The sequence below is a fragment of the Talpa europaea genome, assembly GCF_964194135.1.
Source record: "Talpa europaea genome assembly, chromosome: 1".
Lineage (NCBI taxonomy): Eukaryota > Metazoa > Chordata > Mammalia > Eulipotyphla > Talpidae > Talpa > Talpa europaea.
This window is the reverse complement of record NC_140073.1, coordinates 5496440-5521245: the sequence shown is the minus strand read 5'-3', so window position 1 is coordinate 5521245 and position 24806 is coordinate 5496440. Positions and strand designations below refer to the sequence as shown.

At 49.4% G+C, this 24806-nt stretch overlaps 1 protein-coding gene across 1 annotated transcript; it reads right to left on the bottom strand.

Moving 5' to 3' along the window:
- Positions 1-6404: 6404 nt before the first annotated feature.
- Positions 6405-24806, bottom strand: LOC311176614 (phospholipase A and acyltransferase 3). The gene is made up of 5 exons (XM_084242268.1): positions 24776-24806; positions 23640-23717; positions 15533-15635; positions 13909-14177; positions 6405-7048 (listed from the first exon to the last, which is right to left on the bottom strand). The coding sequence occupies exons 2-5, from the start codon at positions 23652-23654 to the stop codon at positions 6947-6949; spliced, it is 489 nt and encodes a 162-aa protein (XP_084098394.1). The 5' UTR covers positions 23655-23717; positions 24776-24806; the 3' UTR covers positions 6405-6946.

Sequence of the window (24806 nt, the reverse complement as noted above, 5' to 3'; positions counted from 1 at the left end):
CCTGCCCTGTTCTGGTCTTGGAGCTTTGGCCTCATCGGATCTGTTCAGGATGCAGAAAAGCGGGTCCGCGAGCCCCATGAAGGGGAGGCCTCAACCAGGGCTGCTGGGCAGGGGCTGCTGCTCCTCCCAGAACTGCCCGTGCAGGACCAGAAAGGGCTCCCAGCTGGCCAGACTGGGGGGCGGGCAGGCTGGGCTCCAGCCAGCTGCATAGACAGAAGGAAAAGTAGAGGGATCGTGACTGTTTGGGAGATGGGCATACGTGTGCATATGTAAACACAGACAGATAAATTACACATACAGATATACCTAGAACTATATGTATATGTATGTGTGTTTGTGTAAATTATTTTACTTTATTTTTTTAATTTTTTTTTAATTTTATTTATTTATACAAGAACCAGGAAACAGGCCAGATGTGAGGGAGGGTGAGAGGATTCACCAGAGACAGAGCAGGAAACAGAACAGGCAGACTGATGAAATACACTGCTGAGGGGAGCAGCGGGCGAGACAGGAGAGGTCTGTCACACCGTGTGGGTTGCTCCGTGGTGGGCGGATATCGAACCAGCACTGCAGAGGCTGCAGACAGCTTCACAGTGCTGTGCTCAACTGTCTGCACCACCAGGTAGGCCCTTACTTTATTTTTTTTTAAGATTTATTTTTATTTATGCATACAAGAACTGGGGTGCAGGCCAGAGGTGCAAGGGATGACAGGATTCAAGAGAGACAGAGTGGGGAGCACAATAGGTGGATCTACTGAGATACACTGCTGAGGGGAGCAGAGGGGAGACAGGAGAGTTCTGCTAACCATGTGGGTAGCTCCCTGGCCAGGGATTGAACTCAGGCCGCAGTGGCTGGGGATAGCTTGATAGCACTGAGACTTTAACCCATTGTGCCACCAGGGAGGCCCTACTATTCATTCGTTTGCTCACATCCCATTCTAGAGGGCAGCATAGTTTAATACTCCTCTTTCCCATCGAAGGACACAAGGCTGTCCCATTACTGGCCAAACTGCCATCTTGTCCTCATGCCAGCCCCCAGGGCACCCGAGTCTTTTTGCTGGACAAAGACTTTCCAGGCTTTTTGGCCAAGATTCAGAGTAAGAAATACACTGCAATGCACCAGGATACAAACAGACTTGAGGAACATCAATAAAAGTCTTGCCAAAAATTTACCCCAAAACTGGAGACATACATCCTCTTATGTATTCTGTCATTCTGTTTCATTTAATTCTCTGGAAATATCAACTGTGACTACACGAAAGATTTCACTCACTAATGGGTCACAGAACCAGAGTTCTGGGTCATTGGTTGTGACCTTCATCCTACTGGAGAAAGAATGCCAAACTCAGCTGCCCACTGACCACGTGATAGAGCTGCAGCTGCTGGGCATCCATGTCAATCCTGGCAGCCTGGGAGCTGCCCCCTGCGTCCTTTCATTCACTTGCCATGATTTCTTACAGAGTGCCACACCTTGTCACGTGCTCACTGGATGTTTGTATTTACTCCTCTGTGTAGGGGCCATGAATATGCCCACTTTTCTGTGGAGCTATTTGTCTTTATCTAATGACTATGTACGAGTTCTTGATATATTTTTGTGTTACCAAAATCTTCCACCAGGGGCCTCCCTGGTGGCACAAGGGGTTAAGTCTCAGCACTATGAAGCTATTCCCAGCCACTGCAGCATGAGTTCAATCCCCGGCCATCCAGGGAGGTGACTGACCCACATGGCGGAGCAGCAGACCTCTCCTGTCTTGCCCGCTGCTCCCCTCAGCAGTGTATTTCAGTAGATCTGCCTGTTCTCCTCCCCACTCTCTCGTTGAATCCTCTCACCACCACCCCCTGCACCTCTAGCTTGCACCACCCCACTTCTTGTGGCATAAATATTTAAAAATCTTTAAAAAATATCTTCTACCTGTGTGGTCCCACTTTTCATTTCCTTTATGGTGTTTCTTTGTTCCGGGTTTGATTTGTTTTTTGTTTTGTTTTGTTTTGTTTTGTTTTGTCTTGATCGAAGTAACACTGTTTTTAATATTGTAACATGTTAACTGATCCATCAGACTCTCTATGTACCATGTCACCTTTACAACTAGAACTTTAGTCTTAAGATGTGGTTGGAGAAGCAAATCTTTTTATTTGAAGTGATCAATATTTTCTTGTTTGTTTCTTTCTTTTTTTCTTAGCTGTTTTCAATTTTTTAATTAAATGTATTCACTTACATATATCTTCTCCCCTTTGGTAAGACATCTTTTCATTTTGATGATAGTTTCTTTTGCTGCACAGAAGTTCTTCCCTTTGACATATAGCTGTTTGTGTACCTTTGAATTTCTTTCCATCGTAATTGTAGAGTGAGGCCCCAAAGACAACTCTAAGGCCCACGTCCAAGAATGTGTCCCCTTCCTTTTATTCTATGACTTTATGATTTCAAGTCTCACATTCAGGTCTTTAATCAATTTGAATTAACTTTGGTGGATAGTGTGAGATAATGGTCTAGTTTCATCCTTCTGCATGTGGCTGTCCAGTTTTTCCAGCATCATTTTTTGAAGAGACTATCATTTCCCTATTGTATGCATTTAGCTCCTTTGTCATAAATCAGTTGTCCATATAACTGTGGGTTTATATCTGGCTTCTCAATTCAATTCCATTAGTCTGTGTGTTCTTACTACTAATATTATGCTGATTTGATTACTATAGCTTTGTAGTATAGTTTCAAGTCAGGAAGTGTGATACCTTCCACTTTGTTCTTTTTGCTAGGATTGCTTTGGCTTTTGTACTTCCAAATAAATTTTATGATTTTTTTTGTCTTCTATTTTTGTAAAGAATGCTTTTCAGATTTTGATAGGTATTATATTGAATTGGGATATTGCTTTAGGTTGTATGATCATTTTCTAATTGATGAGCGGGGAATTTTTTATAGATCTTTACAGCTTTTTCTATTTCTTTCAATAATATCTTATAGGTTTTGGTAAAAGGTTTTTTATCTGTGATTAAATTTTTTATCTGTGATTAAATTTATTCCCAGGTATTCATATTTTTTGATGAGATGTAAATGGGATTGTTTTCCTAAATTCTCTTTCTGCTAGTTATTTTTGTATAGAAATGCAACTGATTTTTGTGTAATGATTTTGTAGCCTTCCATTTTACTGTATTCATTTATTATTTCTAATATTTCTTCACTGAAATCTTTGGGCTAGTCTATGTATATATTATCATGTCATCTGTAAATAGTGATAGTTTAACATCTTCTTTTCCAATCATGATATATTTTATTTCCTTTTCTTACCTAATTGTTCTGGCTATGACTCCAGTACTATGTTGATTGATTATAATGAACACAGACATCCTTGTCTTGTTCCTGATCTTAGAGGAAAATCCTTTAGTTTTTCTCCATTGAGTGTGGTGTTGCCTGTGGTTCTGTCTTGTACAGACTTCATCATGCTAAGATGTGTTCCTTCTATACCCATTTGTTGAGAGTTTTTATCATAAATGGATGTTAAGTCAAATGTTTTTTCTGCATTACTGAAAGATGATCATATAACTTTTTTCCTTCCTTTTTTTCCCTCGTGTTAATTGATCTGTATTTGTAGAACCATCCATCCATCCATGAACCCCTGGAATGGATCCCACTTGATCATGGTGTATGATTCTTTAATGTATTGTTGATTTGCGTTGTCAGTACTTTTTAAGGATTTTCACATCTATGTTCATCAGATCTATTGGCTATGATTTTCTTTTTTTGTGTGATGCCCTAGTCTGATTTTGGAATCAAGATAGTGTTAGCTTTATAATATGTGTTTAGAAGTTTTTCTTTCCTTTTCACTTTTTGGAAGAGTTTGAGAAGGTATTAATTCTTCTTTGATCATTTGATGGAAATCACTAGTGAAGCCATTTGGACCTGGACTTTTGTTTTTTGGGAAACTTTTGACTACTGTTGCAATATTCTTACTCATAATTAGTGTCATCAAATTTTTCATTTCTTCCTGCTTCAATCTTAGGATATTGCATCTTTCCAAGAATTTGTTCATTTTTTTCCAGTAAGTCCCTTGTTGCCATATACACCTATAGAAGCTCATCAAGTCTCCTTGTTCAAGAGGTTTTATAGAGTAGAATCTCCTGCCCTCCTTCTATTCCCAAAGGTAAGTAGGTAGAGCTGAAATTTCAAACCCTTTAATCACTCGGTCTTCCTGGTGACCACATAAGACTGTCTGGGGAGGGCCTCCCGGTGGCACAGCGGTTGAGCGCTGGGTTGCGAAGCTGCCCACAGCCTCTGCAGCACTAGTTCGATTCCCGGCTGCTCCCCGGCCACCAGAGGAGGGTCCCTCATGGCGTGCAGACCTCTCCTGCTGCCCGCTGCTCCCCTCAGCAGTGTACTTCAGTCCTGCCTGCTCTGCTCCCCGCTCTGGCTCTGGTGAATTCTCTCACCCTCCCGCGCTTCTGACTGTACCCAGTGCTTGTATAAATAAATAAATCTAAAAAAAAGAACTTTAAAAAAAATTTTAAAAAAGACTGTCTGGGGACCCCATCGTAAGTCACCTCATTAGCACAAAGTCAGGTGCATGCAAAAGAGGCTGATTGCAAGTAATAAAAGAAACTGCTCTCACTCAGAAAATTCCTAGGGATTTTGGTGCTCTATGTAGGAGCCAAGTGCAAAAAACAAATATATTTCATATTAAAACACATTTTTAATCATCTTTTTGTCCAGTATAATTTTGCTTTATATTTTTGGTTGCCAATATAATTATGCCAACTTTTAATTAGTAAGTATACCAGTTTTTAGTTAATATTTGCCTAGCATATTTCTTTTATGTTTTAATTCCTATAAATGATAATTTATTGAAATAGATTCAAACATCTTCTTTTATTTAAACTTTCAAATTCAAACTTCAGATATTTTAAAGATATTTACTAGATAAATTTTTTCACATACAGAAAGCACTAGAATACTAGTACACATATCCACTGCATAGATTAAAAACTATGCATACTTGCTTTATCTATATCTATTTTTTTTAATTAGAACATGATCTTATGTAAGTCTAATGCCATTATCACACAAAAATATTTCCTTAATATTCTTTAATATTCAATCTATCTTCAAGTTTCCCCAGTTATTCCAAATTACTTTCAAGGTTGTTTTCTCACATGTTGTTGCTAATCTCTACTGTCTTTGAAAGGAGGATGGTTTTCACACAGCCTCAGTGTTGCTCCTTGATGACACTAACATATTTATAAAGCAGACCCATTTCATATGAAGTGGCCATCCTTTTCATTTCAATCTTTGTGTCCTTACATTTTAGGATGCCTTCTATCAACTGTAGTCCGTGGATTAGTTTCGAATCCTGCATAATGTGTTGTTTTTTACTTAGAAAGTTCGGTTCATGTATATTTATGGTGATTACCCATCTATTTGGGATTAGCACTCCCATCTTTTTGGTTATTTTTATATATCCTAACCTTTGTATATTATTTTTCCCTTTTTAATTTTTTTAGTTGAACTGGGCTTTATTGCTTTCCTGTGTTTATTTTTCCTCATTCCTTTTTTCTCCATGGCTTGGGGGTTTACACTTCCATGTGCTCCCTTACCTTAGTACATGCAGGGCAGGGAGGGGCGCTTGCAGAGACCAGCCCTTTGAGCTTGACCTCTGTGCCTCTTGGAGAACTGACATGAGATGTTACATCAGCAGAGCTGAGGCAAAAAGAAAGGAAATTGTCCTGGGAGAAAGCTGCGTCCATCAACAGCGGGCATGGCCGAGCATATGTTTATCTTGCGCCAGAGTTGAGCCAAGCAGGAGGGAGCTGGCCAGCAGCCACCTGCGTTCTGTCCAGGAGCCCAACAGAGATGGTTCCCAGGCAACTAGGTATAAGGAAGGAAACATTCCCACCCAGAGAGAGGAAAAGTCTTGCCCTCTGGAGAAGAGCCAGCAGAGTATGTTTGAGGAACCCACAAAAGGCCTTTTCCGAGAAACATCCCTGTGAACAGCTGCCGGGCCCAGCCGGCAGTAGCCTAGATCTCAAGAGACCAGCAGTGACAGCCCTGCCCTCCCAGCAGCCTCCCCACCCCACCCCCACCCCCACCGCGCCTCCCCACCCCAACCCTCACCAGGGTCCTGCAGCAGGGCCTTCCCTCACAAGCCACCCTTAGGTCTGAGGGACCCTTGTTCCCTATGATCCCGGCTCCACCATGACCAGTTCGCAGGCTGAGCGATGTGGTGAGCTGAGCCAATCAGGTTCTCTCGGAGGAACTTGAACTGGGAGTCCCGGAGCCCTGAGCTACAGGAAAGTTGAGCTGAGCTGATGCAGAAGGAGAGTCTCCTGGAGGGGGAGGGTCTTCAGAGCCATGGGAGGTCATGCAAACCCAAGTGATGACGAAGAGGGGGCTCTGGGGGCAGGAGTGATGAGGCAGAAGAAAGAGAGGGCGAGCAGAGGAGGTGGGCAAGCTTTAAACCAGGCCGGTTCGTTTGCTTTGGTTTTTATTTGTGGCCAACATCACAGACTCCAGCTGCTGAGCCGCAGGAGCCACCCTAGGGCAGGCGGTGGACAAGGGCCTGGCATCTGCTCCTGGAGGCTCTTTTTATCAGTCAGGTCTGTCTTCCTTGATGCCCACAATCAAGGGACCACCCATTCCTTGCGATAACTGGGAGGTGGACTCTGTTTCCAGCAACGTAAAGCAGGCAGCCCGCCAAGGTGAGAGAAAATGTCTGCAGGGCCAAGGTACAAACTGGCGTCACCGGAAAGGGACCCCAGCTGTGCCCTCAACAGACCACACACCACAGTTCTTGTTGCATTTCACCCCATAAAATCCTCCCTTACTGGGGCTTTATTTTATTCTGTAAAAATAAGCCTTATTATAAAATAGAATGAAACCCACAAAGCAAACCTCAAACCCTCCAGGAAAAAAAAAAAAGACCCCCTCTGTGGACAGTCATTGCGGACAGGACATTCCTTTCAACTTATTGCTTCTGTCGCTTGTTTCTGGAGAGCATGACTCCGATGAGGCCCACGGCAGCCAAGCCCACGCCCGCGATGCCGACCGCCCTGACCGCGTCTCTGACCTGGAAGAGAGGAGGGTGATGAGACTCCCCGGGAACGAGCACGGGCTGTCCGCACACCAGGAGCGTTCAGCCCAGAGAGCCCCACGTGCCCCTTGGCCTCCTTGACAAACTCAGTCGTCAACAAATATTGGCCGGGACAAGGGGAGCAGAGGGCCGGGTGGGGGAGAATGAGTGGACGGGTCAGCGGGCCAGGAATGGACACAGGCTTGAATGGGAACTTGATTCACCCTGTGGGTATTTAAAGCACATCAGTCCCCAGAGTTGCTGTGGGAAGGGCAGAGAGCTGGAGCCAGGATGCTTGAGAGCTGGCTTGGCCAACGGGGAGCCCTTGACGCAGGTGTGAAATGGAGGAGGAGGAATCACTATTGATACTAAACACCCTCTGACCCCCGTGAAAGCAAAGACCTCCCCGGTGTTTTTCTGGGCCTTACCCCAAGCACCCATCCTGCCAAGCATGGGGGGACACTTTACTTGTTCTTAAGTGACTCAACGACAGGTAGTAGTGATATTATATTGAAATTACAAGGAGGGCTCACTTGGATTGCTTAGACCAGGTGGAAATGATGCAAAAGTAAGAATAAGTTTCAGGATAAAACTTGAACATGTGGGGCCTCCCTGGTGGCACAAGGGTTAAGTCTCAGCACTATGAAGCTATCCCCAGCCACTGCAGCACGAGTTCGATCCCCCGCAGACCTCTCCTGTCTCCCCGCTGCTCCCCTCAGCAGCGTTCTCCAGTAGATCTGCCTGTTCTGCTCCCCACTCTCTGTTGACTCCTCTCACCCCCACCTCTGGCTTACACCGGAGTTCTTGTATACATAAATAAATAAATCTTTTTTAAAAATAAAATATAAAAACTCTATTAGAATATAAGAGAATATTTAACCCTCAGCAAAGGGCAGGCAAACGCCCCACGAGCACACGGCTGCTGTGGCTAAGACACAAAGCCTCTCCTGGGCAGAACTACACATGACTTTCCAGAGTCACGAAAGAGGCCATGGCCACGCAGCAGGAAATCTCACCCTGGAGCCTAGGCAGCCATTTAAGCAGAATGGAGAGCAATAAAGGAAAAGACCCCCTAATCATCATTGTGTGCACACTAAGCACAGTGCAGACAGTGTATGAAAAATGCCAGCAAAGGATGAAAATGTGGACTTAGTGCCCAAAACCCACACCCCCCACCTGACATGGCCAACCCTGCCCTGGGCACCGTTAGCACAGAACCTGGCTCAACTGTCTGTGCTGTGGCCGCCTAAACCATAGGACCAGCAGAGCGATTCCGGGGCTTCTAGTCTGGGCCATCGGTGCATCCAACACAGCTGTGTGCAACGTCAGGGACACACCAGCATCATGATATCACCAGGTGCCCAGAACTGATGCTCTGAGCCTGGAACACAGGGTGACAAAGGTCTGGGTGGAGCTACTGGGCTACCATTCAGCCTTTACACCTCCCTCTTAAAGGTCCAGGGCCCGGCTCTGGGGTTAATGAGCTGGGGAACCACCTGCATCCAGTGTTTTCCTTGCTAAGCTCCATGTCAGGCTGGAAAATTGGTTTGCTGATAGTGGAGGAGGAACACGTGCCTCCAGTTCTTTGCAGAACCTCACAGTGTAACAACAAATGTTGATGCAGCTGGTTCGTACAAAAGAGACTTTGTGAGGACAAGAATAGCCTCATTGATTGTGGCCAGGCCCTAACACAGGGTCCAAGGTCATCATTCAGTACAAGAGAGGGGCCCCTGTTCGTGCTGACAATGCACATTTTACGGGGTAAGTGATCCCTGGAGGAGTCAGGGCTACCTGCTGACACCACCGAGGATGTCCTTGTCTGGATGTTCTTACCGCCAGCTGACGGCTGCCGCCCAGCCGCTGGCCGGAAGTGACAGGGGTTCTGATCAGGAAAATGGGCTACGTGGTATACATCCCAGGAGTTCAATCAGAATGTTGTGAAAGAGAAGAGCTGTCAGCATTAGCAATATAAAAATTCTGTTGTTTTTAAAGGGAGCAAACTGAAATTCTATCAGATTGCAAATAGCCACCCATGCTGGAGAAGGCTCCTGACTGAGCGAGGCTGAATTGTCTCTGGGAAAAAGAAAACTCTGATGTGCTTAAGGTCGTCCCTTCAGCAATGTTCTAAGTGGACAAAAAAGGAAGTGAGGAGAGCAGCGTTATCATGAAGAGAATTGAATTTAGATTATGAGCTGTTACGAGAGAAGACGGTTATGAAATATTGGTGTAGAAATTTACCTTTATTCACAGTCATTTTAAAAATAATGAAAATTTGTTCAGATTCAGGTAACCTACTTGTTGCCACTGGTCATATCTTCCATTTCCATTTCTGTTAAGATTTTGTCTGACAGCGTAGACTTCAGGATGAGCTTTGCTCCTAGTTGCTTTTGTAAAGAATTATTTAGTATGAAGGTTTATTTACAAAAGCTCACTAAGTGTACTTTTTGGAGGCTGAGTATCTTTAGGTAGGTGGAAAGTAGGAAATCCTTTTTTTAGAATACTCTCAGGCGTATAAAGCACAAACTACTTTTTCATTTGAGTCCATTGCTTCCTTTTCATAGTAGGAAGTTAAATGAGTCACCACTTTTCTTCTGTTAAAGGAAAATCCAGCCTGTTTCGAGGAGCCCAGCACAGAGCCACACCATGGCGACCACATTCTTAAAGACAGACAAAAACACCCTCGTGGCTTAACTAAAAAGAAAGTTACTGCTTGGCAGTGCTTCACAAGGAAAAACTGCCCTCCATCTTCCCATGGCCGTCTCTGGTGAGAGGGAGCGTGTGTGGGAATTGAATCTATTTTAGCCACAACATGCATTACCAGTAGTTCTCACCTTGGGACAGTTTTGTCCGCTGAAAAAGACACTATGAGATGTTCATTTGGGGTCTTAAGTTAAAAACCAGGCAGCACAGGGGCCTCCCTGGTGGTGCAGGGATTAAAGTCTCAGCGCTATGCTATGGATTGAACTATCTTGAGCTAGCCACAGCCACTGCGGCATGAGTTCGATCCCCAGGGAGGGAGTTGACACTCAGGGTGCAGCAGACCTCTCCTGCCTCGTCTGCTGCTCCCGTCAGCAGTGTATTTCAGTGGATCGGCCTGTTCTGCTCCCCACTCTGTCTCTGGTGAATTCTCTCACTCCCCACACCTCTGGTCTGCACTCCAGTTCTTGTAGGCATAAATAAACAAAAACAAAAAACAGGCAGCACAAACTCAGGTATTAGGGCAAAATGTGTCCCACTGAGGTCTTTTGGGGGGGGGTGTTAAATGAAAAAAAAGATGGGGGGAAGAAGATAGAATTAAAAAGAGCTTGGATTGGTTATAGATTATATTTCTTACAATGCACTGGTTTTCAGTCAATATGGCCTTGGTTACTATGGAGAAAAGAAAAAGGAAATTATTTTTGCACAATTCTCAGAGAAGGTCGAGTCTAACTAGTAACCAGTTCTTGCCAGTCAGTAAATAGATATTTTTTAAGTTGAAAGTTCAGTAAGATGGCGTCTCAGACACAAGATGGAGTCAGTTCAATCACCCTGAACAGCCCTTCCATGCTGCCAGTGACCTCAATGTCAGCGCTGAGGTTGAAAGCCCCGCCTCCCAGCCCCAGAAATGAAAGAGGAGCTCTTGGGTTGTTGTCTGAGGGGGAGCAGCAGGCCTGTTTACATAGCAACTATTGCTGTGTTGTCTGTTTCCGCTCTTTCATGTAGATGGGAAGGTGGGACAGGCCAAAGGCCCAGGAAGAAAATGGGGTACATCCAATTTGTATTGTTGCATTTTGCAAGAGGAGTTGAATTACTGCTTATAACAAGACTAAACAGTAGAACAAATTTCTTAGCCGGTTCACTGTGAGCACACTGTGAACAATCCAGGACCCCGCCTCCGGCTCCAGCATGCAGGAGAACCAGCCATCTGCACAGGCTTACGTCAGGACGGGCTGTATTCTGTGAAGAAGTCACATAGGAATCTAATGCCTGTGAGTAAACCAACCTTTCAGCCTTCACTAATGACCCGGGAGCCAGCCAAAGATGTTAACAATGAGCTCCTAGCCTTTGCATTGCCACTGTATGTTCTTCAGAAGTCAAGAAAACGATTAATCCCCAGCCTTTGCCCTCCTCTGCACAGACATAGCATCAGCATTTCTTTAGGTCCAGAGAACTTAGGAAACTGGAAGATTTAAACCTATCGATAAAGGGGCCTCCCTGGTGGTGCAAAAAGGTTAAGCATCAATACTATGAAGGCACTATGAAGCTATCTGCAGCTACTGCAGCACTGAGCTCAACCCCTGCCAGGGAGCTGACCCACAGGCACAGCAGACCTCTCCTGTCTCGCCCGCTGCTCCCCTCAGCAGTGTATTTCAGTCAATCTGCCTGTTCTGTTCCCCACTCTGTCTCTGGTGAATCCTCTCACCCCCCACACCTCTGGCTTGTACCCCAACTCTTGTATGCATAAATAAATAAATCTTTAAAAAATAAAATAAAATAAACCTATCAATGAAAATCAGAGGTCATTCTCAAGAATAATTACATTTTTATGACCAGTGACTCACTCTGTAACACAGTAAATAAACTGAACTCAAACTTGTGACTGCCAGAGCAGTTCTTACAGTATAAAGGCTGTTTCCCAGGTTTAAATCCTCACTTATATAATATAATAAACTTTGTGTAACTACCATTGAGACTTTTATTTTGGTTAACATCACTAGCTCAAGATTTGGGACTGTATTTAATTGCTCTAAATATTATTTGTGCCTAGTAACATATGTATTTTACTAAATTATGTCACAATTTTGTATTGACACAAAAAGCTTTACTTATTATAAACTTGTGAATCTGTTCTTTGGTCTATCAATGATCCCTGAAAGAATAGCTAAAAATGAGATGCTTTAGAGATATTTCATACATCTACCAAATCTTCCTAATGTAGCAGGGTGAATTTCATAAAGTAACTTACTCTTTCCCAGATTTGTAATCTTTATTTGGAGTTTATTGCTGCATAGGAGTATGGACATTTACCTGGAGCAGTAATTGTGTGTGGGTGAAGATCTTAATTGATTTGCAATGTCACCAATGGAGCAATCAGATTTATTTAGAGTTTCTCTTCGTTATATTAATATTGTCAATGCTGCTTTAAAAAAAAAACTCTCAATAAACTAGAAATAAATGCTAACTTTCTAATTTAAAAAAAGATAAATAATTGGAAAGTAGGAGAAAGAAGATTAAAAAATCAGAGGAGTAGTCTAAGGGTCCATCATCAAAATAATAGGAGCTCCAGAATGAAAGAAGAGAAAGTGGAAATTTCCCAGAACTAAAGGAATGGGTTTCATATTGAAAGGAGCCATCAAATGCCCAGCACAACACATGAAAATAAATCCTCACAAGGCCTACCAGTGATATTTCAGAACATGAAGATCAAGAGAAGATTCTATAAGCTTCTGGAAGGAAAAAACAGTTCACTCACAAAGGCATAATAACCAGAACAATTCAGACTTCTCAATAACAGTAGTAAAAGCTAGACAACAATGGAGCGATACCTTCAAAATTCTGAAGTTATTTTCAACCTAGAATTCTATACCCAGTTAAACTTTAAATCAAAAGCCTGTCATTTGTGTACTTTTCCAAACAATGTCCTAAAGCCCCCTCCCCACGGAAAAACTGATGTCAACAGTGCAAAAAAGGAAGAGGAGAAAGTGAGAGAGGATGGGAAGGAAGGAAGTTAGTTACCCGGGAGAAAAGATTCAAAAAAGAGAGCGGGCATGGCCCCAATCAAACCAAGCAAATGAATTAAACTGCATCCCCCGGGGTCTCTGGGACTGACCCTTGGATTTCAGAAGGTGATGCTTTTATAAACACGATAAGTGCATCAAATTCCAGCTCTGGAACTTATCAGCATGGCTGCAGACATGCCAGAAAATATTAGCACCGGCTCTGGAGAGTCAACACACATTGATTTGATGACATGAAGGGTAACCAGCAAATTACTGAAGCACAGCTAGCCTCCGTTTCCCCTTCTGTAAAGCGAAGTGATACAACCTGCCTCCAGGAGGCTGTGATGAGGGTCCAGCCGGGTGGCCAGGGAGGGCTCAGCAACGGGGTGACATCCTGGCTGTGACCCTCACCCTTGGCCTTGATGTGCTGGTCTGCTCTATCATCCTGCCAATCTCCCCACCCTCATCCCTACCCTTGTCCCCACCCCATGTCTTCAGGGACAGGGATTCTATCATCTTTGCTACTCATCCTGTTCATGCCTTCACCTCCACCCCAGTGCACACAGATGCCCAGCGGAGGGAGTTGAAACCATGGGGGTCATGATGGTCATCTCCTATTTCTGATTATTTTGCAAGAGCAGGGCAGGCTTGCAACAGTGGGCAAAAATGTCCCTACCCATCTGAAATTATGGGGGGAGAAACAATCTGTGTTTCAGAGCATAGGCCCAGAAGAGTGTTCTCTGTCCTCAAAGTGACCTCTCATTGTTTGGTCTGAAAAATAGTCCTGGAAGATGGAACTAAGACAGCCCCTCCTGGCTAGACAGACGGTCAGGATCCAGACACACTCACTTTTGTTGCAGTTCTGAACCTGAATTTGAGTGACACCATGGTTCAGCCGAAAGCCACCAATCAAACTTTACCAACCTGCATTTTCCTTTGCTGCTCAACCCCATACATACTGCCCCACACTGCCGAGAGCCCCATCCTCAGGGAGACTGGTTTGGATCTGCCTCCAATCTCCTGCCAGATGACCTTGCATTAAACTGGCTCTTTTCTCAAAAGCCGGTGGCAGGTTTTGGGCTTGGGTGCCCTTGGGCAGAGGCCGCCAGCATCAGGACAGTGTGCTCCCCGAGCATGGGGAGACGGCTGAGGACGCACCTGGTCGCTGCGGGCCACTCCATAGCGCAGCTCGTTCACAAAGTGCTCGCAGTTCTCGCTGGTGAGCTTGTACAGCACCTCCTGCCCCACCAGCTCCTCCGCCCGCTGGAGGATCTTGCTGGGCGGCAGCGGCGGGTACTCGTCATCGTGTTTGTTGTTGACCTGGTACTTGTCCCTCCCAGCCACGTCATACAGCAGCTCCTTCTTCACGATGGCCTTGTCAGTCAGGGCCGACATGATGCTTGCTGCACCCGCCCCGGCGACTTCACCTGTGGGTTCACAAGCAAGAAACAGGGGTGGGTCCCGGGCAGCCCGCGGGGACTCAGAGCAGGCCCCCAGCCGGAGCCACACTTGGCACCGTCCACAAGGGCATGAGTAGATGTGGAAGGGCCAAGCAGGAAGGGTGCGGCACATGGCTGTGGGGCTTTGGAGAAAGCTCTTGTGCTCTCTGGGCTCTGGCCTCCTTATCTGATATGAGGAGCGGTGAAGTTCCGTGATTCCATGGTGGTTACTCTGCCTGGACATAAACAGATCTGACAAGTGTGGGAAGGGGGTGTGCTCTGCGCAAGTGCTCCCTGCCCTGGGAGCATGAGGACCAAAACCCCAGAGCTGTATCCCGGGATGTGACACCAGGGAGGCCGGGTGGGCAGACCAGCATAGCCCTGGCCAAGGCTGGGAGCTGGGATGGGGCACCAAAACGCCAGAAGTGAAGCTGCTTAGAAGAAAGGGAATCCGGGGCCAATGCTCAGACCAGGAGGAGGCGGGAAAGCGAAGCCAACACAGAGACCACACAGCCCTCCGAGCTGCCGGCCTGTGTGTGTGGGTGGGTGGGGGTGGGTGAGACATGCACTGAAAAGGTGGGCCTGGGAGCCCAGGGCACATCATGAAAGGGGCTCACTCTCCCTCCGGCCCTGCCAGGATGGGACCCCCACAGTGCCTCTCACAGGGGAGGCACCTTGCTCAAGGAGCAAGACTGGTCCTGCACTGGGACACTGTGTGAGAGCCACAAGCAAGGGCAGGCGGCGCTGCTCTGTGAGGCTCTTCAGAGAGGCCCGTCTCCCTTTGCCCTGAGCACAAACCTTGAGATTTTAGGAAATCACAGGAATTCAGACTTGCTACCAGGAGGACGGGGGCACTCAGGGGCCCCCTGGATCAGCTAAGGAGACAGTGCTTGTGTCTGGGGTCTGTGAGCAGGTCAGCGTGGGAACCAGGCCAGAGTGGGGACCAGGTCAGCGTGGGTACATTTGTTTAAGAAAAGGGGTGAACAGCAGTTCTCCACGATAAGTCTTAGCCTCAGTTTACAAATGAGGAAACCAAGGCTGGAGAGCAGAACTGGATTCACAGCCAAGTCTGCTACCCGAACACCCGTGCTCTTTCCGGGACTGTATATATAAACGTTTTAAATCAAGCCATAGGAAACAAAACACAGAGGAGCAGAGCTGCTCCCGAGGAAGCCCACCTCAGCCCCTCCACAGAACCCCTACCCCACGCCAAACTGCCTTCTCATTGCACTCAGGAACTAACCGCCAGTCGGGGAGCAAGGAGAATGTTGGGGTGACCCCTTACCCACAGCTCCCATCTCCCACTCCTCCCAGCCCCAGCACAGCGAGGCCCTGGGCCTTACTTGGGGGGGCCAAGTGGATCACATATCCATCACCGACGTAGATGGCCCAGTGTCTGTACAGGGGACGGAAAATCTCAATCAGGTCTCCAGGCTTGGGCTCTGGCTGCGAAACCAAGAACAGGCTGTTAGAGGCGCCAGGAGGCCTTGGGGCAGCGGCAGGCGGGTTAGGAAGGCGCAGCTCAGCAGCCCCAGCTCTCAGCTCCTCCTGAAATCTAGTTCATGAACATGGAAACCACCCCCCTACACACCTGAGACAGAGCCCCCCATCCTTTGCCCAAGTCTTCAGGCACAGGAACCCCCCTCCTTCAGCACAGTGAAGTGGGGAGAGGGGCCCGGTCCTCTTGCTCTTAGGGGACAGACCTATTTCCTTTGCCCAAATCCCACCACCAGGCTCTGTGGACCTGAGAGACTCCATTTAGGGTGAGGAGGGGATTACCCGACCTTGTGCAAACTCCCTGGGATCAGAGCAAAGCGCAGTGGGAAGAGCCCGTCCCAACCCACCACGAAGCAGGGTCAAGGGCAGTTCATTTCCACTTCGTAACAACCACAAACCAGCATCACTTGGGCAGGGGAAACTTTTCATGAGATTTTACAAATAGATCATGTTCTCTTATGTAGCAATTACAATTCATCTTCCAAAAACAGACGCACCCAGACCTTCCTGAGAACCTACTTCAGAACAATGGGTAATGTCACAACTTGCGGATCTCTCTTGTTATCCAGAACAAAAGGGAAAAAATTCTTTTTAAGAGTTAGGGCATCTTTAAGGACCCCAAGGAAGGATTTAGCTGGGGGTCTCCATGAATAGGCAAGGACAGGGGCCCCACCCCCTGGAGGCTGCCCAAAGGGGGCACACGGGTGATGCTGTGTCCGTGACATACAGCATGGGGGGCACAGACCCAAGGCTGTGTTCCAAATACCAAGGAGAGACCTATACACAGGAACACGCCTTAGAAAAGTTCTTAATATAAAAAGGAAACAGCAGAGGGTGTGGGCTGCAAGACACGTTAAGTGAAAGAAGCCACAGCCCCAAAGCCACAGCCCCAAATCCAGGGGACGCCTAACCCCTGCTGTCACTCCCAACAGCAAACAGGGGCGATTGTCAGGGAGGGGGGGGGGGGAATGAGGAGGGGCTTGAGACAAAGGGGTGAGGGAGTTTCAGGGACAATTCAAACTCCTGTAGCCTTCGGATCCCCTCGGTGTGGTGGTTCTGCAACCGTTTATCTTTATCCAAGATACCCACAGACTCCAATACTAAAGGGATCAATTAGGCCTTAATTTTTTTAAAGACTAATCTTTTAAAAATGAAGATGTTGGGCCTCCCCGGTGGCGCAACGGTTGAGCGCTGGGTTGCAAAGCTGCCCGCGGCCTCCGCAGCGCCGGTTCGATCCCCGGCTGCTCCCCGGCCACCTGAGGAGGGTCCCGCATGGCGCAGACCTCTCCTGCCACCCGCTGCTCCCCTCAGCAGTGTACTTCGGTCCTTCTGCCTGCTCTGCTCCCTGCTCTGGCTCTGGTGAATTCTCTCACCCTCCCACGCTTCTGACTGTGCCCAATGCATATATAAACAAAACAAACAAATAAATAAAATGCCTCTATTTAAAAAAAAAAAAAAAACATAAAAAAAAAATAAAAATGAAGATGTTAAAGATTTGTTCATGGACACCTACACTTTGAAAGGAAAGATAGTTGTGATTTTTTTTAATCCTCCATCAAATTGCTTGCAAGGGCAAAAGGCACCCACTTCCAGGGCGCACGAGCCCGAGGTGGCCCCTGGCAAGGAAGCGCCTGTGGCGGGGGTGGCACCGCCCGTGGGGCCCCCAGCCACGTGCACGCGCCCGTGGATCGGAAAAAACGAGAGCGGGTCCCGCACACACCTCTCTGATGAGCCCCACTCGGACCAATAACATGTCCTCCTGAGACACGTACTCGAAAACTACATTTTTAAAAAGCGACGGCGAGAAAAGGACCACACAAATGAAAGCTCACACCCACCCACCGAGGGGGGCAGACGGGCAGGATGGTCCAGAGCCAAAGGAACCGAAAAGAAAACCCTCAAGACAGAGGGGCCTTGCAGCGACCCGCAGGGACTGGGTGCCAGGAACCCAGACTGTGGGTGATGGCCCTGCCCCCCAAAACCAGCCGAGAGAAGCAATTACATCACCAGCCGGCTCAGCTGGATCAAAGTTAAGAACCCGAGAGATCATGCTGCAAAATTAGCAGGACCGGCCGGCCGCCCGGGTCACGGGGTGCGGGGGGTGGGGGGGGCGCTGCTTATTTTTATACCTGCGAGATAAGAGCGGCTGCGCACGCCGTCGCGGTGGGAGCTGGCAAAAGAAACAGGCTGCCTGATAGGGAATTCAGCCTTCGGAGTCCACGAAGGCCCACTGGCCCGGCCTGACCATTCCTTCCCCTGGGCCTGGCCGCCTTCTCCCTGCAGGGGAAGAGCTGAGCGGCTGCCGAGCCCCGGGCTGCAAACCCTCAAGTCACTGCCCGGCCCTTTACAGAAAGGTGTGCCCGCTCGCGTTATGCACGGATCAGCAGGGACCCCTCCTTCGCTCGCTTGACCCCCAGTTCCAGGACCCGGGTTATCTCATGGCCCAGCTGCCAGCAGCAAGTGGGGGTGGGTGTTCCCAGCCTGCTCAGGGCTGGGCGGCGGGGGAGGCGCCTGGACAGCGGGGGCTGGGTGCCCAGGCGGTTTCAGAACAAAAAGTCTTTCTCCTGCAAAGCCCCGTCACAATAAGCTGTGTAACCATCATTTTCCCTAACAAGCAAATTGAAGAGCATTTTCAGGCTTCCCAACGTCCTATTGGAAAAACAACCTAAACAGCTATTCATAAAAACCAAAATAGAAGCCTCCCTGCTGGTGCAAGGGGTTAAGTCTCAGCACCCAAGTTCAGGGAGCAACCCACATGGTGAGCAGACCTCTCCTGTCTGGCCCGCTGCTCCCCGCAGCAGCGTATTTCAGTCAGTCTGTCTGTTCTGCTCCCCACTCTGTCTCTGGTGAATCCTGCCCTGCCCCCACACCTGCACATCTGGCCTGTACCCCTGTTCTTGTATGCATAAATAAATAAATCTTTTTTTAAAAAAGTCTTGAAGAATGAGAGAAACACATACGAGGTAGAAACAGAATTCAGACCCATATCCCACACTCAGCCTTCACACTCCTGCAGTCAGAGAAGGGCGTGGGCAAAGTGGACAGGTGGAGACATGTAGGTAGGTGTGCAGAACCAAGGGAGCAAAGCACAGGGGCGGGTAGGGGCTTGGGGTTCAGCCAGAAGCAGAATCCCTGCAGCATCCTGGGGCAGCCAGGGCTGGCCTGCATAAAGCGTGCAGGTGATGCCCTGTGCAGCGCAGAGTGGGTCTGAACAGGAGAGCATGTCTAGGGGGAGCTGAGAGGTTTGGCAGAAATGGGAAGTCACACCTCATTTTGCAGGGGGGTTATTGCAGCTAAGGGAGATGAGGGCACGTGCCCAGGGTTAACCTCAAAGTGGCAAAGTAAGAAGTTGACCCCAAACTCCTCTACAAGAAAGGAGACAGCCCAGCCCCATAGCAGAGTTCAGAGTTCAGGGCTTCACCGCCCACGAGCCGCTCAGACGGTACCAGAGCCTCAGCCGTGGCCTCAGGAAGGGCCCCGGAGAAAGGTGAGGGCACTTTTAGAAGAGCTGTCAGTGCTAGGGTTGAAACAAACACAAAGAATGCTTTCCTTTGATTCAAGGCCGCTAAGGAACTCAAGGCCAAGCCACGCACACTCACCTGCTTTAGCCCAGCCCAGGGGTTTGCGGTCTTATTTTTGAATGAATTATTTCCAGCATATGAAAAGGTGCAGAAAGTAAGCTGAGAAGCACAACCCTCCATGTTCACATCAAGGACTGAGTTTTCAGAAACAGCCCATGGATCACAGCCCGGAGGCTGTGGAACCCACAGCTGGGTCCAAATCCGGACTCTGCTGCTTACTAACTGCACCTTCTCCCAGCCTCAGTTTCCTCTGCCGTGCAGTGAAGTTCATCAAAGCACTGGATTGTCCCCCTGAGGATCGGTGCATCAATCCCTGTCAAACACACACGCGGCCTGGTGCCTGGGGAACGGGCTGGGAGTGGCAGGTCTCACTGCCATATTGTTGTGTGTGGATGTGGAGAGGTGACTCTGGGGCACTGGAGCTTGTAAAACTCGGCCCCAGACAAGTTCTCCTCTGTGTTCCGAAACCACACCCTGGTGAGCATGTGGAAATCCCTCAAGACATTCCATCAGTGTTCCAGGGAACAGTTCTTGTGACATGAAGAAAGACTAAAGTCCAGGGCAAGAGTTGCAAGGGACTTGCCAGCAAGGAATTGAGAGTTTCGATGCCAAGGTTTCAGGAAGAAAAGAAACCCGTGGCCCGGGCGCCAGTCCATCTGTGTGAGGCTGTTTTCAAAAGCAAAGCCCAGCCCACCCTCAACTGAGCCCCCTGTGCCCTATTGCTGTGATCTTCAGGAATCACTAAACCTCACTGAGCTTCTCTGATAAAAGGGGGCTAAGACCATCCAGCATAATCTGTGTGAGGAATAAACGAGATCATGGGAGCAAAAGTAGAGGAGTTGAGACTCCAGGAAGGGTGGGTGCCCGTCTCCCAACCTCAGGCCCAGAGAGAAGCTGGGGGAGGGGAAGGGCAGATGCCACCCCTACCCTCATGAGCTGCTGGGACACAGACAGTGGCAGCTCCAGCGGGCACCAGGTCCAGCCTCAGCAGCCCAGAGGCCATGAGTATCCCAGGAGGAGGCCCAATTCAGCTGCCCTCCTGGGCTCCTGGCCTCTAGGCCCAGGTCAATTTGATGTGGTAGCCCCCCACTGCACCCCCTTACAAACACACACACACACACACACACACCCTGGCAGCCACCACCACCCTGCACTGCTCAGGGTTTTCAATCAGTTACCAGAAACTCATACAGCGCCTTTTTACGCCAGGAAATGGAGACAGGAAGTAACAGGCCCAGGTTCTCAGAGGTGGAGAAGCAGTGCCAGAACCGTCTCAGTCCAGGGGCCAAGCTCCTCCCACCACACACAAGTAGCTACCACAAGGGTACTGCAGGCCCATGGCGAGCCCACAGCAAGCATTCCCACTCACTGCAGGCTGGGTCTCGATGCCCAGGTCATTCAGACTCCCACTCATCCCTCAAAAGGGCTCAGCCACCTCCTCCGGCCTCCCAGGCTGTGCTGAGGCCGCCTTCCCGCCCACACCCTGCTTATCTGTGGCTGTCACTGTGGAGCTGACCCAAAAGGAGTAGCTGCCATCTAGACTGGGCGCCCAGGACTGGGTCCAGTCCACCTGCCACAAGCCCCTCCATCGGGGACACTGCTTACTCCCCAAGTCCCTCTCAGCCTGGGGTCCCTCCAGAGTGAGCATGAACCCCTTCCCTCCACAGAGATCTGTCAGAACACCAAGCAAACCGGAGGAGTCCTGCAGAGTAAGAGAGGAAGCTGAGTCCCCCTCCCCCACTGCAGGCTGGCCCCACTGCTGCTTCACAGGAGAGTCTCATTTTCACTTTCCATCTTCATTTCCCCAGCAACCCCCCAGGTCAAGGGCAAGGTGAAGGGAAACAAAGCCTTCTGGCCCACCCAGCCTGGCAAATGTGGATGCAGGGAGAGAGGGGAAAAATGGTCAGTGTGACCCAGGCCTCACCGCCAGACCAAGGACTCAGGGAAATGTGGGTCCCTGGGGGAGCCATGCAGCCTGGCACGTGGCCCCAGGAAGGGTGCCTGAAGCTGCTGTAACAACTTACAGTTGGGACTCCCTGAGGCCCAGGCAGGCACACACCCAGAGTCGGGAGGTGGGCGCTATACTCCCTGGGCGCAGACATACAGGGCTGAGTGGTCTACGGAGAATTTTAAAACAATAATAAGACACACCAGGAGTCAGTCTGCTGTTTATTATCACCAGGAACCCACAATTATAAAGAATATCAGTGCTAAAATGCTACTCCCCGGCCCAGAGCCAGTTGGTCTAAATCCTACCCGCTACAGTCGCTGTTGAGATGTGATACGTGAGCCTCAATTAGCACGTTTTTATTTCTTACTCTTTCCAAAGCTTTGTCTTCCACATGGGATTTCAATCAGAACATCTTTTTCTACAACAGCCCCACACACAGACTGGGCTCGGGGTGTCTGGGCTCCCACACTCAGTTCCCAGTGACCCCCACCAGCTGGAGCTCACTTTGCGGCAAGGTCTGTGTGACTAAGCCTGGCTCACCTACATCTTCCTCTTCTTAAGAAGACAAAAGAATCTGCTCTCCCGTCACCCGCCAGAAGCAACTCAAAGTGAGTGTTTCAAAGTCTGGGCCAGGTTCTCCACGAGCCTGGCTCGCCCTCTAAAGCAATGGAGTAAATAAATGTCCGTGTTCCCTAATCGCTCGCCATTTCTCTGATTTTTACAGAAGTGAGAAAAACTTGAGGGAATTTTTGCCAAACGAAATGAAAACTTAGGATGAGTTTTCTGGTGAAGAGGTTTTAGTTAAAATATTTAGAATGTGGAGATATTTAAAAACTAGAAATGTTTTAAGAGACATACAGTATTGCAATTTCTGGAATTTATTATGAAAAGGGGCTTTCTATTTCTCTTTGACAAGCCCTAATATCTAAGGCTTTTCCTTAAACAGATGTGCTGTTTCAGGCGAGAGAAGTGAAGTTAAAATAGTTTAATAGATTTTATTAATTGTGATCAATCTATTTTGATAGGTTGATCTATTTTTATGGGTTAATAAAAATTGATTAAAATGCCCTTCCATGGGATCATGCTCAGCGAAATAAGCCAGAAAGAAAAAGAAAAATACCAGATGGTCTCACTCATAGCAAGAATCTAGAAAACCTAAACAAGGGACCAGGAAAAAGAATAACTATAAGAAAGAAAAAATCAAAATCAACAAACAACTATGAACCAGAGACACACTAAGGTTATTTTGTATGGGGAATACAAAAATAAAATTTTTTTAAAAAGTCACATTTATTTAAAAAAAAAGATGTGAAGTTACTTAATAAATAAAAAATTTTTTTAAAAAATAAAATGCCCTTTCTTCAACTGGAGCAAAGTGGGACTGATAAAGCTAGCTCTGCTGAATACTGAACATGAAAATGCAAAGATCAATATTGACAAAGTCATGGAGAACTGCTCAGAAGTTAAGTTTCCAAAACAGACACTGTAATGTTAGTATTATCCATGACTGCAATCAGCCTGTAGGTATTAAGATTTTTTCCATTTTAAAATACATTCATGCCATTACAAACTATCAATTCATTATTTTTTCTATTTTTGATCTATACCTTTTTCATTTTTCACTGTTTCACACAGGATTTCATATACACAGCTCAATAAAAGAAAATTCTCACTGCATCTTCTCCATTTTGTGATTATTACTGACAATAATGTTGCTAAAGGAAAGGGATATTTTTAAATGACCCCTCCAGACATCCAATGCACCAGGCACACCCTGATGCCAGGCACTGAGAGGGTTAAAATAATATTAGCAGTGAATTAGGGCAGGGCACTTGATAAGCGCACAAAGCACTGTCCCCAGAACTTCGTAAATGTGAAGCCCCAGAATCTTCTTGACCAGTCCCACAGGGGTTGGGAACCTGACCTCCAGCTCTGAAACTCTCCACAGCAGGTGGAGAGGAAGCACTTGCCTTCCTTTTTGGCTTCTGAACCACCGCACGGTTAGCAAAAGGAATTTCCTAGCTGGCCACAAGGTGAATGAGCTAAGGGCAGAAAGGGCCTCTGTGGGGTCAGCCCCTCGCAGGCAGCTCCAGGCCCCACACTCGCCCCCTGAGTGGGCCAGAGGTGCTGCTCCGACCCAGGAAAGCAGCGAGGGCGTCGCGGAGAGGGGCCGCCCTCGCCGCGTCCCGCAGGGCCCGTCTCCGCGCGGGTCTGCCCCGGGCCGGGGCCTCCACCCGGACCCACGAGGCGCTTCCCAGAGGTGCCCGCCGGCTGCGCCCCGCCTGACACCTGATGCTCAGCCCCGGAGGGGGCGCGCACCCCCCCTCGAGGATCCTCTCGGGCGCCGAGACTCGGGCTCCGGGGCGAGGAGGCCCCACCCTCGCAGGGCCCCCACCCCAGCCCGCCCGACCCCACACTTACAATGAGGGCGCGCATCTTCCTTCGGGCTGTGGAACCTCAATGTCACACTGGATTTCGCTCGCTCGGCCGCGTGGACACCTGGCAGGGGAGCAGGGATTCACCACCAGGAGACCGAGTCCCCCAGACTCAGCAGGCGGCGGGTCCCGGCAGGGAGGCCGCGAGGGGCGCGTCTCCGACCGCCGGGGAGCGGCCACCCCACCCCGCGCAGCGCCTCGCGGGCTGCTCCTGCCCTGCACCAGGCGGCGAACCCCCCCACCCCGCGAGGGCCGGGGCCCCCACCCGACACCCGCGAGCAGGTGGCGCAGCCGCGGGGCGCGCGGTCGGCGTCGGCTCGCCAGGAGCATCGCGCCCCAAAAAGTCAGCCCGGCCGGGCCGCACCGCGCTCCTCCCGCCCCTGCGCGCCGGGACTCGGCCGCCGAACTTGTTTACTCCAGCGCACCCCAAGTCCCCGCCTCCCACGCAGCCCGCGGGCCGGGAGCGGCCCCCGAACACCTCACCCTCCCCGAGTCCCGGGAGGACCCGACCACCCACCTCGCCGCTCCGAGTCAGCGCCGCCGCCACGTCAGGAGCGAGTTTAATGGCCGCGGACGGCGGCGGGGTGAGGTCACGCGGCCCCTCCCCGCGTGACGGGGTAACCGGACCCAGCCCCGGCCCAGGGACGCCCCCCCGCCCCCCCGCACCCCCCCCCCGCCTCGGGACAGCCGGGCCGCGCCGCCCGCCGCCCTGGGCCGCGCCACCCGGCTCGGGACCGGCCCCCCGGGTCGCCCCGCACCCCCGCACCCCTTCCAGGCCCCCCGGTATTCAAGGACTGGGTTCTGCCTGATCCCCGGGTACGCTGAGGGTGGCGCGATTCACTCATCGGCTAAAGCTGCATTCAAACTGCAAAGCGCCCAAAGGCCAGGGGCCCCTCAGGGAAAAGCACTTTTAGCTACGGGGCGCTAAGTGGCGACGCCCCCAAACCCCGCGCGCAGTGGCCGGGGAAGGAAGGCAGCAGGCCCCGAGCTGTGCCGCCCCCCGCCCCGCGCCCGCGCCCCGCGCCCCACCCCGGAGAAGCCGCCCCTGCTCGTCTCCATGGCGCCCCCAACCCCAGCAGCTCGGAGCCCCGGCCGCGCGCGAGTCCAGCCCCGCCCGCGCACCTGCAGGCCCGCCCGGCCCGTGGGGGGTGAC